Raw genomic sequence first — 15,835 nt, forward strand, 5'->3', positions numbered from 1 at the left:
ATTACGCCGCACATTCGGTAAGCAAAGTAGCAATTTGTTCCAAAGCACTGGCAATCCGGATGAAATATGACACTGTGCGGCTGCGTTACTCGATTTTAAGACTGTTATTATCTGAGATTCATTATTTCTCTTTCTATTGAAAATATTTGCAAAGATATTGCTGCGAGAAAATATTGTTACATCATTCTACTAACGAAATAAATCATTTATGGAAATTTAATTTATACATAAAAGAAGGTATACATTTTTATGATATACGTGCATGCGTGTACGTAAATGTATATATTATATTGAAAAGAAAAACTCTTATAGAGAGCACTATATAATAAATATATATAATAAATATTTTATAAATAATTTGTGAAATATTATATGTTTCAAGAAATAGGATATATAGTGTAGATGTGAATATGAATAAGAAGAAATAAGGGTAAGAAATGCAAGAGAAGTATACAGAAGAATATTTTCTATTTAATGTATACAGATCGAAGATATAAAATATTTGATAGACAATAGACAGCTTTAACGATTACTGTATAATATTCAAGAATAGAGATTAGCCTTCCTTTTTACTCTCTCTCTTTCTTGTGAACAACGAAATTATTAACTATTTAGTTTATCAATGGCTTATAAACATGTACAACATTAAAATCTTGACTGAATTAAAGACAACAGCGAGATTTTATATATATTATATACACATACATATATATATATACACACATATATATACATATATATATGTATATATATTTTTTTTATTTATTATATTATATTTATAACAGCTAAGGTTCCAACTTTCGTGCTATTTACGATATTGTTATTCTCTTCTTTGATTTAATAATCGAATGACTTTTTGATTCTGTCCGAACAAGATTAGCAATAATATAATCATGATAATAATTACTTACACTATATGTCAAAAGAGTATTGAGGAAGTGGCGAACGTTGCTGTTGCGCAAAATTGATTTTTTTTTGCAATTTTGTTTCATGGAATATTTCATGTGAAGCTTAATAACCTGGTTTTAACTACATAAAATATCGAGAGACTTATATACAATATTTAAGAGCAAACACTCATCGACAGATCTTGGAGAGTTATAATAATTAGTGTAATCTACATTTGCAAAAATCAAGCTTATTCAACAGTCACCGTCGCGCACTTGAATCTTTACATAATATGTGATTGATACTTAGTTAACATTTACTCACAACCAGCTGATGATTTGTGATCGATTAGTATTCGGCTTACTTTAGTCAAAGGAACATCATTGCACACTTACAAATACACATCACACGCAATTTTATCCTTACACGCTCACTTTACCATTTACACGATAATGACGATATTTTTTTGAATAAATATTAACGATAATTGTTCATCAGAAAAGAGAAACCAAGCAATCTTCTGTATAAAAATTTCAATTAGGAGAATCGGAAATAAATTTTTGACGTCCTAAGAAAAGCAGAAGAGAAAAATTGCATCAAAAATATATAAATATTCGAGCTATTATTAAGAGTGTATTAATTTAATAGTTTTAAATCTTCTGCTTTTGAGTGTCTAAAAATTTGAAACTTTGCATAGAGATAATGGAAGATTTTAAGTAATTACTATATTCTCTTTAAAAAAAATAAATACAAATTTCCAAAAAATTTTTTGTCTTATTATACATATCTTTAAAGTAATTTTTATCTATTATGTAATTACATCGTTGGAATAACAAGGAAAGTAAGAAAGTGAAATACCGCAGATATCAAGACGTTCTCTTAAGAAGTTACGACTAGAGATATGCACGGAAAGATTTAAAGTGGGAAAAGAAGGAGAGTCACGGATTTTAAAGCCCTATACACGTTCTCTTTCAACAATACGCTCCTCGTGCTTTCAGTGCTACTCAAAAAATAGAACGGAGAAAACTTTTTACTCTTGCGGTATTTCCCTACCGAAAATCCTTTCTATCGTGAATCTCTCTAAGCTTTCGTAAGCACTTAACCCGTACAATCGGAAATAGACGAAAAAGAATCCCACAAGGTATATAGGTGAACGTAATACAGAGTGTTTCAAAACCCACGTTTTATTCGTGTGCGAAGATGCGTGATTTCTCAAAGTTTCCTACAAGATATCTCGAAGAGATATGTCTAAGAAATAATTCTCTATTTGATTACAAAGAATTTTTAACAAATTGCTGAATATTAAATAATTGAAATACGTTTGGGAAAATTGTAAAATTAAGAGATTTCTGTAAGATTCAATGCGCTCAACTTTTGCATTTGCATTCCCTTCATTAATTTGTGCATACTAGAAAAGTAATTGTGGAAAATTGTCATAAGTTTTATTCTCTTCTGTATTACGCTTACGTTTACCGATGAATAATTCTTTTACCTTTTTAATCTTGCGAAAATCTTATCGTATTAAAAGATATTATAAAATATATCTGCAAAACATTTTAATATTGTGTGCTATCGCAATTGGCGATTCAGACTGATTAGTTCTCGTTGCAAGATAATTAATAATTTTAATCGAGAAAAAATAAACAAAGAAACAACATAGACAATTATATAGTGCCGCATCGAGACATTAAGGAATGAGGTAACTTTGGTTAAGACAGTACTTTATAGTACCCGCAATTAGTCGTAATGATTATATCCTAGTTTTTATAACGACACAATTATCATTATGGAAGTTGAAAGATCATAAATCGTGTGATTAAAGTACAATAAATGCTTTTGCGTTTAATGTTTAGCTCGATTAATTCTACGTTCAGATTAATATTTATATTATACAAAGACTGCAATTTGCTTTCTGAGTTGATAATTTTGAAGTGATTTTTTTATTCGGACATATTTTTCACGTATCTTCTTTAGAAAATATTCGTGTAGAATTATAAGAGTCGAAATTTCTATTTTTAATACCGAGAACGATATCTTCAATTATTAATGTAGTTTTTGCAACCGCATAGATATGACAAACGCGTTAGCCACGTTTTCCATGCAAAGCAGCTCTCATCAAATGTGAATCAAGCTGTTGCTTTTTGCGTTATAAATCATGACGCAAAACTGGATTACCGTGAAAGTAAAGAATTTAAGAGTTCTATTTGGATCATCAGTCATTGATTAATGAAATTTCATTATTCGAGAATTTGCACCTGCATGAAAATTAAGCAGACTCTAAAAATTTGTTGACAATTATGAGTGTGTCAAGTCTGCTGTATTATTTTACGCACACACATAGCGTTTAAAACAAGTCTCGATGGAGACGCTATCCGATAAGCTGTTGTCTTATGATTATAGCTTATTTCTCAATAGCTTAAAAGTACAATTGTAGATAAGGAATATCGCGCTGTGTGCTTCATTAACGCGATGAAATGGCACAAAATTACAATAGATACTAGGTGAGTACCGCGTCTTTACACTGATTCCGAGAACGGAAATCTTAATATCTCACCCGTCGTTAACTGGATACAATAAAACGACATATCTTATTTGCATTTACGCGATAATGCAATGTTACATCTGCGCATTTTATTACATTAATAGTAATCGCGTCGATCGATAATCATCATCCTCCACATAGCGAAATCTATCAACAACGATAATGGCTGCCTAGCGCAACGCATGTTCAATATGTAACTAGAATTATATACAAGGAAGTGTATGTGACACATATCGATATCTATTATAACGCTCACGTGAGTGTCACAGTATGCCATATAAATACGTATACATATATGTATGTGCGAAAGCACGCTAATAAAATCCGCAACTTTTATCTTTGAACAAGATAATTCAGAATGCTTAAAGGTACTTGAAGCACGATTGCCGAAACAGAAAAATTAGCAACTTTATTGGCACTTTGAAAGAAAATGAATGATGTAGGAAAGACGCGTTTTTTATGTAACTGTATGATTATAACACATTAGTAATTACAGTTAAATGATATCAATTATGTATCAGTCTAATAATTAAATCAGCAAATTATCTTTAAATTGTTACATAAAAATTTCCCTGTAATAACATGAATATTTGTGTTAGTTATTTTAATAATATTAAGAAATATGGGATTTTTACGAGATAATATTCCGTGAAAAAAAGAATAAATTGAATATATATAATAGTCAATTGGAGATTATATTTGAAGGATGACCAAGAATTGTCATAATAAAAATTTGTAAAAAATATTAGCCGACTGTAATCTTATAACTTTGTACACATCCTAAAATTAGAAAATATTCTTCCATGTTATACGACAGAGCTTTGTGATGTCTTGTGAGCGAGCAAGTAGAAGACGAGAAAAAGAAAAATGCAAGCTTGCAAACGCTTAGGTAACTCTACTATACGGCAATCGAATACACGTTGAAGTATTCTGAATTTAATAGATCTTTCAAACATGAGACATCTCAGAGTTAATTGCATTAGTATCTGCTATCCGCTCATAATCTTAATTCGTTCTTTAACACTATCATAATTCGGACTATGATTTGAAAAAGGACATGGAATTGCTAATTAGAGTTGCTCTAATAAAAATTGCCGATCGATTTTCACTTATCGCGTAATCTTCTCTCACATTGGCACAAGACTTGGGTAAAAAATGAACAATCTCTTCGAATGGTCAATAACTTTAAAAGCTGTCCCAAATTATGCAAACGTTCAACAGACAAACAGAAATCTAATTTAAAATTTGAATTTGTTTTTTAACTTTTTAAATTTATTATAATTAAACTGTCTTTTGATATAAAATACTTCTCTTTAAATTATTAAAATAATTTTTATTTTTGTTAATTTTTATAATTGCATTTTTTGTTTACGACATATGTTATATGTGAAAGAAATTTAATAAATTTAATAAATTTTTTTCACATATAACATATGTCGTAAACAGAAAATGCAGTTATTAAATTTCATATATTAAAAACCACTAACATTCATCTAATGTTTTTATTTTACGGACCATGTATATAACTACTGTAGATATATTTATTTTACGGGCCATTTTTTTCAGTAGAAGGGGTTTTGCGTTCCTCACTCTTGGCTTGGATCGTTCGCGACGATGCAACAATGCAGTCGTAAGAGGAACTGGTATTAAAATCACAGAGAAAACAGCGACAATACGCGGTCGGAATAAAATCGCGGGAACGCGAATTGTGCATAAATTTTAATATTTTAAATACAGTTATATTATATCGGTGTTATGTCGAAAGAGCGACGAATTTTGAAGAGCCAAGTATTTTTTGAATTTATATATTTATATTCATATAAAAAATTCAAAAAAACTCGCTCTAAAACACATAATTACGGGAAATAATTTGAATTGCACGAATTTTCTCATAATGCATTTTAAACACGGTTTTATGATCGAATGAGATCAGCCATCTGTATTAAGAAGTATCACATGCAGTATCTCGAAATTTATAGCCGCTTGAGCGAACACACACACGCAAAAATACTTGGATCCTAAAGGGCATTAATAATTATTACGATATTGATTGTGACAGTGATATGCTCCGTCTAATTGTAAAATTATCCGCAAACATTCGGATTCGCGAATTCTGTTTCTCTACTTTTCTCTTCTTCCTACAATACCTTTGAACTTTCAATAGGGAATACTTGTCTTCTCATTGGACGCTTTGTAGTTATCAAAAGAATCTACACATGAACACAAGATTCTGGAATAATTTTCGCTGTTACAACGAACGTTTAACGTTGCTTGCGCAACATGCGTTTAATTGCGTCAATTAAAACACTGATGGATTCCACAAGTAAGTCGCAATTTGCACGATTAACGTTCTTAGGCTATTTCATAATCAAAGAATTTTGATAAAAGAAAAATATCTTTTCATTCAAATTTAATTAATTAATTAGTCAATTGCATTAATCAATCTAATTTAATGCGAAATTATTAATTATTAGGGGCTCGATTAATCGTGCAAATTTAGAAATACTCTCGTTTCGTGTACTCTATGTCTATAGATAATAGTATCACATACTGAAAAGTAAGAATGAGCGTGCAAATCATAAACGATATTTCCCGGAGATATAAGATGCACACATGATCTGCGGATCACACCCGGAGATTATAGTCGCATCGACTTTTAACGATAATTTGATAAGAGTAACGGGAGAGGGAAGTTCAATATATTTACAATTAATTGGTCGCACGTCGTCTTCGAGCGGCGCAGGCGTAAAGGCAATGACGCAAGGAGTCGCGAAAGGACATATATATCGAGTTTTATCATTTCGATGAATAAGACACCCAACCATCATATCATACTACAGGATTTACTCCGAATGCTTTGAGAATAAACTCTGATTGCTTACGTGCCGCACATATGTTTTAACATCAACTCACATGGCACGTCGTCTTAAAATATATACTTGCACTACTTGCGCGTTGAAGATGTAAATGCGAGCAGTTGAGATTTTGCTCATCGCCTTTTTGAAGAGCGGCACTTCGAGGAAAACCTTTCATCATCTTAATTATAAGTGTGTGGTCCGCACGCGATATATAGTTTCCACATTCCGGCTCAAAAGGATCGTATACACCTCGCACGACAGGAATGTCAAGTATGCTGATGCAGAAACGCATCCAAAAGTCTCTTAATAAACGTAAAGTTAAAAATATATAGAGAGATGTGTGTGTATATATATATAATATATATGTATATAAATTTTTCGCGCTTAAGATTTCTCGCCTCCTTTTTTTAGTGCATTTTAACGAAGAGAATGTCAGTTTTCTTGTCAAACTATCTGATCGTACTTTGCTATACATATATATATAATATCGAATAAAAATATAGAGGCAGACCAGAGACATTGATTTCGAATTACATTAAATATATATAATTGATATGTGTACTCCTCTGTGTCTACAAGACTTTTATCTCGTTTGATAAACAGAGGAAACTCTTGTATAGAGATGCATTTATAAATATATTATTTTAGCAATAAGTGCTTACGAAGTCGAAATATGTAACCGAAAATTTAATATTGTGAAATGTTGATAATGCAGATTTTGATTAATTAAAATGAGATTATAATAGAATTATTAAAATATAGAATTGTTTTTTTTCGAAAATATAATTGAGATGATTGAAAAGTTAATTTCCAAGATTGACAAGCTTGCGGATATTTTCTTTTTTTTTCTTTTTCTTTTTTGTTCTTTTCTTTCTTATTCGTAGCAATAATTAGAATTAGAAACGGAAAACACAACAATATCTTTATGCTATTGATTGTCAAAATACAATTTCCATTCACCTCTCACGCGCGCTTTTCATTTGTTTTCTTAAAGGTACTCGTTTGAATTGTTTATGTACGCCTCGTGTAATAATACTGGCTCGATTGAATTGGGTTAAACTAAAATCAGTGACGGCTTTTTGTTGCTTTAGCCGAGATAATTTTATCAGTGTCAATGATAGTTTCTATCTCGTAACAAATTCGGATATTCCTCAAAATATGTGTTATTTTGAAGCGGACAGATCAAACTGATCACATTTCTGAGCGCTTTGAATAATTTATTCGTCAACAACACGGAGAGAGATAGAGAGATAGAGAGAGAGAAAGAGAGAGAACATTAAGCATAATCATGTTATTATAAGAAAGTCTCTTTCATCGATCGTTACTAATCTTGTACTGTAATCATCAGCAGATTTTACACAGCCATCTCGCCGTATTCAATCTTCTGAAATCTCTATACTCGTATTACTATTACATTTTATTACTATTAAATGTTCTTACTAAAATCTATGATTTTCTTTTTCAGCATCCTCCTATGCAACTTTTTTTATGATAGAGAGACAGGATCTCTCTTAAAAACTTAAAAACACACTATTAGAATAATTAAAAGCTGGAAGAGATAGCAATTCTAGAATATTTCGTCGAAACCTAATCAGTTTTGCGATGTTGAAATTGTTATGCCTATCAAACAATTCTGATAAGTTTTCTCTCGCGAATAAAGAGGCCGATTCTGTGCAACGATGAGATCATTATTGAGCTTACTTATCTAATGCTTACGCAAATATCTTGTAAACGTGAAACGCAAATGACAACAGAAGTGGACGTCGAATGTTACGTTATAAGCAGAAGTGGACAGAAATAATGGACGGGGCTGTGAAAAACGCGACGAGTCGCATTTGCGATCGTCCTAAGGATCGTTCTCTTGCAACAAAGAGTTAATCCTTTCGAAATTTCAGGATTCCTTTATCGTTCATTAGAAAATAAAGATATAGTTGAATTGCTTTACGAGAGATAAAATTCACTTCGTAGACGTATGGCTGACTGAAGGAGGCAGATTAATTAAAGCAGAACTACTCAATCTGGACGTTCTAGGTTCAATCTCCAAGGACATGCGATACAAATCTTTCTCGTTCAGTAGGAGCGACGTGTCCAACAAATAGTTGGTTACCTTACTGATTAATTCGATCTTGTAGGGGGTTTGCTGGAAATGTCGTATCTCGCGAATTACATGAGAGATCTGAAAATGCACATAGTTAGCATTTCATTCAACATAGATAATATAAAATAACACAAATAGTATAAAACATAGTATAAAATAATTGATAGAGATTAAAACGATATATATTATTAAATTTTATTATTAAAATTTAGACTAAAAATTCTTTTTATTTTTTTCTTTTATTATTTTTTTCTATTTAATAATTTTTCTTTTCTATTTATTTCTGTTTTTAATCTCAAAAGGATTAAAAAATTTGAAAATATATTAAAAGAAATTTTAAGAAATAATTTGAAATATCGTTTACCATTCGCATTTTCGAGAAATTCAAAAGACCATCATCTGTAATGTTTGGAGTACCCTCCTCGATAAATGAAAGATCGGTGAGATAAACTCCTAAGTAAGGGATACAAGGTGGATCGCATCGATGTAAAGCGTCTCGCAAATTTCTGAAGCGACCATCGGATGAGACGATATGTTGCAGTCTATCTATCGTCTGCTTTGTCTGGAAGTTAATAATAATTGTGTAATAATCTGATCATACATTATCAGTTATAACGCTTTTATTATCGCTTTTATAACGCTTTTATTATCGACATAATGGAAAGCTATGAAAATTTATTTATATTAGAGGCGTTTACTTGTGTTTGAAGAATGAATTTATAATTATTATTTAAGAATTAGAGCTTACCATTTTGGGGACTTTCTCCCAGGTTTTCTTCAGCCTGTATACGCTGCTATTCGTGAACGCTGCGCAAATCTGTAGCACGCCATTGTAATTATGCAGAACCCTGTTGATATCGGCGACCGCGGTCCATTTCTCTATAGCCGCAACTCTGGCCGACATGTTAGAACGACGAATAATTTCGGAAACGACTAATTGCGACACCTCGTTGAATCGTTTCGTCATAAGAAGAATATGAGGCGCCCGAGTTGCCTTATCCGTCTTCATCCACGCTTGTCCAAGAAATTCTCTGAGAAATAAATTATGTATGAATTGAAACAGCAATGATATGAATTAATTCGTTACTTACTCGCTGGTGATAGAGACAAATATCTGATAGTCTAGATATGTCATCTGTTCCGCGATCTCGAGCGCAGACAGTGTTTCGATGCTCTCCTTACTCTGAACCTGAAAATTCATAATCGAACCTTAATATATGTATATTATTTATCTAGAGCTAGGCTCTTTATATATTATGCCAAGTATTAAATATATTAAATTAAATTTTTAATATCAAGAGCTATTTTTCTATTCATTATTTTTATTCATATTTTTAAATAATAAATATTAGAGTATCTTTCTAATGATAGAATTGAGTATCTCTAATGATTTATATATGTATTTTTAACTAATAGAAAAAAAATAATGTCTTGTTACTTACTGATGGCGGAGTTAATAATTTCTTCAGATCGACCTTATTGGTGTCCGATTCTTCCTTGGTAATTAGTCTCAATAGTTGACTGGCCGCCTTGTGTTCAGCCGGCAGCAGATTTGGATTGTAATTGATATCCTCCAAGAACTCGATAGTCAGATTTTTTAATTTTTGATCCATCTCGAAATCCTGGGCATGCTTAGATACCCAATGTCTCAGGACGTTCAGTACTCTCATTGTCGCGGCGGTCGACATCACCGACTCCTTCCTCCTATTTTTGTCCCGGTTACGATTATTCCCGTCGTTCATGGGTCCTTTGTCTGGTGGATTGCTCGAAGCAGAAGTTGCGATGGCAAATGCGGTTGCTGCCGTAGAGGTGCTGCTCCTGTATTCGAGATCAATTTTTAGCAACGTATCGACGTATTGAATATGAATAAAAATCGCGAGTCTCATTTCGCGAATTATTTTTCGTCTCGATGATCTATGCGTTCATTCTACGTTCGCTCTACATTTTAATTTGCGAATCATTCGCGATGCATTTCTCAAACACGTTATCGTGCTGAAGATACAAAGGCAAGATACCGTGGAAAGAATTTAACGCACAATTATTGTCTTTGTACCTTTTTAATTATACTTGATTATATTTTATATCATCATACAATATGCATCGTGAATGATCTAAGCGAGTAATATTCAATGTGCATATCGATTTGCAAAAGAAATTCTACTATATCGGCAAGTTAGCGGTGTAGATTCTTTCATTTACTATTTTCATTTACTATTGTGTCGCTATACAAAGTACTAATTGTAAGTATTGGAAACAGGTATTGGCAACTGACGATTTAGGCGAATTCAAATTTTGATGCTACAGATATCCAACAAGAATGCTAATTATTGCATCTTCAATATCACGAAAAAAAATTAAGATAGCATCGAAATCCGAATCCACCGGAATTATTTTATTCTTCAATTCTGGAATATTTAGCACTATAAGCACGTATATCAAGTGAGGCGACTATCGGGTAAAAACTATTTCTATTTCGTTTGATCCATTCACTCGTTTGCTGTGGGGTGCATTCTATAAACGATCAAATAGATCGAATGAGATATCGTGTGAGCGATAGTTTCATCAGTTTAATGTAATTAAATTGCAAAGAAAGAGCGATGTTTGTAAGGATTATATGATTTTTGAAGTCAATAACTCTAAGAGTTTAGACAAAGATTTATAATAATAGAAATAATAATAGAATTGAACACAAGACGGACATTTCAGGCTTGTTTTAAGGATGTCGCAAGCAGAAAAAGGATCGTAGCCATGCTACACGTAACAAGTGGATAATGATGCTTTCAAAATGAGCCCACTTACCAGATAGGTGCAGGTCCAATGCTATGAATGACACAAAACAATACATGAAATACAGTTGAATAGAAACAGCAGGAACATCTTCCTAATTTAAGGGATTACTTTTTAATTCGATCTTGAAGAGATGGTGGTAAGAATACATAATTCATCGGGCAAAATGGAATAAAAATCTTAAATAGGATGATAATTTTTTGCATTATGATTATTATTAACATTTTACTTAGCAAAAGTAAAACAAATATAAAAAGGTATTAAGATATTTACAAATTATTCAAAAAGTATATATCGCATAAAAATGAATTTTAGATTATATATAAAATAGCATTTACAGGAAACGGACAATTTAACATATTTACAATATATTTACAACTTTTTCAACACAAACAGATATGACTTAATTATAGTTAGAAATTTTCAGACTGGGTTTTAAAAAATAAGTTTTTGCAGAGCGAGGAATTATGTTAAAAAATTATCTACTATCTTACAGATTAGACTGTCAAAAAATATTAAATGCTCCATAGATTATTTCTATTTCTCTCTAATTCCTTTCTCCAAAAAATGAATTTAACTGTGAATCTGATAAATGAAATATGATATCAAGAAGAAGCTCTCATGCTAGAAAGCGGAAATCGCCATTTGTGGCACTCAACATTCAGCTAAAACGAAATAGAGATAACTTTTATCGATATACGAACGTCTTTAAATTAAGAGACACGATAAAATGCAGCCACGATAAAATAAAATTATATTTAAACGAACCTTCGATGACTCTGGCGGAAGCTAGTTATTACTACACCGGCTTTACTGGATACTTGCTGAACATCGTGCTGATAATTACTATGCTGCGAAGAAACCTCTTCATGCATCGATCGCCTGCTCGCCCAATAATTCTGCAAAACCATTGCAAAATTACAGTTTATTAAGTCAAATGAAAATTGTTCCAATTATTCTATAAATTAATATAAGAACCATCTTATAAAAATTTAATGTTTAATATGCATTTAATAATGCTCGAAAAAAGATTGATTAAATTAATTTACTAAATTCATGAAAAGAAATTTTTAGATTTTATCACACATACCCCAGTTATGGTGGAGATCGAACCGCTCCTTGCGGTGCACGGTGGAGCAGAAGCGACAGATGCCCTATGTTCCGGATATTGTTGTTGCTGATTCTGCTGCGTCGATTGTTTAAAAGAGCTCACACTTTCGTCATCGCTCGGCGTAGATTGCTCCTCTTTGCTTATTTTAGTTTCCTTGCTCGGTGGAGAAGTAGGCGTTTTCCTTGGCGTATCCGGTTTAGCAGATTCAGCTGATTGTGATGGTTGTGGTATGTCGTCATAAGTAAATTGTACTTCTATAATTTATTTCAGGTTACGCATATCTTAATTAAATAACTCGTAAAATCGAATTGTAATTTACCTAAAGCATTTAATCAAATCACTTTTTCTTTCAATAGAGAGCAAGCTTTTCTTTTCCTACTAATGATTAATACCGAATACTTTGTAAGGTTTAGTTGTACCTCTTGCATCCTCTCCCATTGCGACAAGTGTATCGATTTCCGAGACACGACGTGAGTAAGTACCCCCTTCTTGGGGACTTGGATCCGATCCGGATCCAGATCCGGATTCTGTCGAACCAACCAGTGTTACAGAGCTCAAGTTACTGGGTGAAGACGGTGCACTAATCACTGTAACATCTTATATTCCAAGTTTCCATAAATTAGCAATATATATATTATATAATTTTGTTTAATAAAAATATATGTATAAAATTCTATATTTATAATTTTCATATAATAATTTTTGTATAATATTTTTTCTTACAGCTGTAAATATTAAAAAAAAGTATTTCCAATGATTTTATTTAGATTTACATTATTAATTATTTTTTATATTAATATAAAATCTTATACGTATAAATTCCAAATGCATAGCTTTGCAAATTTAAATATCAATTTTTAACTATACCTGTAAGTGTTTCGGAGCTGGACGACACTGCTATTACTTTTGGTATCGTCAGGTGACATCCATCGTTCTCAATATCCTTGTTATCCACGCGAATGCTGACTTTTCGCGGTGTAACTGGAGATTGCGCGCTAGATGGACTGGATGCTTGCGACGTTGGACTGCGTTTTATAATCGGCGTCTCGGAAATCAGCCCAAGCGGTTGTTCTTCATCCACTAAATATGAGAAATTCTTTTAAATCGCATTTCAATACGCAATAACTTTCATATAAATTATTTGATGATTTTATTCCATAATTTAATTTTTTGTCAAATTATTACGTTTTTACAGTTTATAAATCTGACATGTGTCAGAAATACTTACATTTCTTGTAACCAGATCGCCAATGACTCTTTGAATTATATGCACTCGTATTAGCGTCAAAAGAACCGTGGGATCTCGCATCACGGCTATCACTTACTTCCGATCCATATCCTATGCATAAAATTATTATTAATAAATTATTATTAATTGAAAAATCACAATTAATTTGGATTGTTCATAATATATTATCAATTGTCGGCTGAATCTTGTTGATGAAATTTATACCTGATACAGAGCTTGCGCCACTAGTTCGTCTCGGTGAAAAGCTACTTCTTCTTCGATCTTCTGAATGCAATTGTGATTCACTCGCATTTGCTCCTAACACATCTAAAGACCTATAATAATATAGTATAAATATATAAAATATATAATCTCTATAAAAGTAAAAAATAATTATCAGCAAAAATTTTTTATACAAAAAATTCGAATTTTATAATAATAATGACGCGCGAAATAATTCTTTTATCGAATTTTCTTGATACTTTGATAATTCATAATTATGATTACCATATTTAATTCTTAAAATTACAAATCTATTTTAAGTAAACATTTTTATCACTCTTTATCATATTTACATGAGGGATCCAGTGGGCATTTGTGCGTCAGGCGGTTCAGCTTCGTAAAAAACTTTCTTGAGGGCCTCCAATACTGTGACGCCGTCGGTGAACACCCGGTACGTCAGCAGGAATGTGTTGAGAAAATCGATACTGAGGAACCTGAGGTCAGTCAATCGCTGCAATAGACGTTCCGGCGTCGCGGAACGGATCTGCGGTATTTTGCATGAGTTCAAAGTACGACTAAATCTGATGTCCACATCATCTTTGAACAGCTTTGGGTCGTTCCGGATAGATTGCGGCATCGTGACGGAACTGGTGTCCGACAACGATCCGTGAAGTAGATCGTTAAAGCGAACGTTGTCCATGCACTGGCTAATATCGCTGACCCACGCTGCTTTTTCCTATGAGAAGTTTGATCATGTCAATATCATGTTATGACACTTGTATGATATTAGAAAAGCACGAGAACATTTGGCAAATCTTTTAATTCTATAACATTTAATTTTTTTGCAGTTTGAATGCAAAAATACAATTTTAAAGAATTGTAATGTATATTTAAATATTACAGTTATGATGATAAAATTATCTGTTTTGATACATGATATGATATACACTTGTCTTGATACATAATGTGATATATTTACCTGCATAGTAGGCGCCACGAGATGAATAGTTGCTTGCGGTGCACCGGATTTTACATCAAGTAAGATCTTGAAGTCACGATTCTGCAATTGCGAAGTCGCACTACCACTGCCGCTTCCGCTACTCTCGCTAATGCCGCTTGACATCGAACATACTGACAATCCTAAAATCAGTTGACTGTTGCTACTTCAGTAGCACTGAATAAATTCTCATGAGCAAGACACGATTCGCGATGTAACTCTCATGATTCTTTCCATGACACAGATAACTACTTATAATAGAACAGTTGAAAATTAATAGTGTAAAGTGAGAAAGACATTGTGTTATAACATGAGATTATTTAAAAGATTATTATTGCATATCTCGCTTTCTATTTACAATTTTTTCTTTATTCATTAACAACCTGATATTAAGTTTTAATTAAACAAAAACTTTTAGCGTCAACTTAACAAAATCTCGAGAGAAATTAATGAGACAGATCATTAAAACTAAATCAATAATTACCATCATCATCCACAGCACCCTGGTCGCTCGGATCTTCAATCAGTATCGCGTCGGAAAGAGGTATCTTGCCGACTTGCGAGACCAGATTTAAGCGACCGTCATCATCGGATTGACGCGTCGTGAGCAGCAAATGATTTGAGAAGAGAAAGCACTGTCTGACAACCTCTTTGTCGCTTGAGGATTTGCCACCAAAAGTAGCGCTTAATCTGCTTCGCGCACCGCGCGGTTTGTCTATGAGTTGTACGAGCGTACCTGAAACACGCCAATTAAATTCATGCAATTAAATGTGACTCCATCGCATAGTCTTCTTATTAATCCTTTTGCTGCGGTGAAGTCTAATGCGAAGCGCGTGTAACAGACGACACATATTTAGTCGTGACCGATACGCGACAAAGTTTATAAAATTTTATAAAATTTTATAAACTTTTCGCTGTCGCACAAACGTATTAGTTACTAGTATGAAAATATTTGAATAATGATAATATAAATATTGAACGCCTAAAGGCGTCAACAGCATCATCTAGGTGATAACAATTGAACACCTTAAGGCGTCAACAATATACAATTGCCAAAATTTCAAAACGCCTAAAGGTGCCTACAGCAGCGAAAGGGTTAATATT

At 32.4% G+C, this 15,835-nt stretch overlaps 1 protein-coding gene across 4 annotated transcripts in view; it reads right to left on the bottom strand.

Annotated features, from left to right (window-relative positions):
* Positions 1–451: 451 nt before the first annotated feature.
* LOC145963531 (ras-specific guanine nucleotide-releasing factor 2) overlaps positions 452–15,835 on the bottom strand; it is a 54,786-nt gene continuing 39,402 nt past the window's right edge. Inside the window, exons 12-26 of one of the 4 annotated variants that reach the window (XM_083085592.1) lie at positions 15,216–15,467; positions 14,714–14,865; positions 14,088–14,470; positions 13,738–13,847; positions 13,513–13,623; positions 13,152–13,364; positions 12,704–12,880; positions 12,264–12,538; positions 11,942–12,072; positions 11,186–11,206; positions 9,829–10,204; positions 9,478–9,575; positions 9,135–9,417; positions 8,751–8,948; positions 452–8,464 (exon numbers count right to left, since the gene is read on the bottom strand). In XM_083085592.1, coding sequence (XP_082941718.1) covers positions 8,246–8,464; positions 8,751–8,948; positions 9,135–9,417; positions 9,478–9,575; positions 9,829–10,204; positions 11,186–11,206; positions 11,942–12,072; positions 12,264–12,538; positions 12,704–12,880; positions 13,152–13,364; positions 13,513–13,623; positions 13,738–13,847; positions 14,088–14,470; positions 14,714–14,865; positions 15,216–15,467 — 2,999 coding nt within the window. In that variant the 3' untranslated portion in view covers positions 452–8,245. Of the gene's footprint in view, positions 8,465–8,750; positions 8,949–9,134; positions 9,418–9,477; positions 9,576–9,828; positions 10,205–11,185; positions 11,207–11,941; positions 12,073–12,263; positions 12,539–12,703; positions 12,881–13,151; positions 13,365–13,512; positions 13,624–13,737; positions 13,848–14,087; positions 14,471–14,713; positions 14,875–15,215; positions 15,468–15,835 lie in introns of all 4 variants that reach the window. The other 3 variants (XM_083085609.1, XM_083085584.1, XM_083085602.1) reach the window with 3 other exon arrangements.

Source organism: Camponotus vicinus, unplaced genomic scaffold (genome assembly GCF_025532165.1).
Source record: "Camponotus vicinus isolate PSW18456_S1 unplaced genomic scaffold, iyCamVici1.0 SCAF_1, whole genome shotgun sequence".
NCBI lineage: Eukaryota > Metazoa > Arthropoda > Insecta > Hymenoptera > Formicidae > Camponotus > Camponotus vicinus.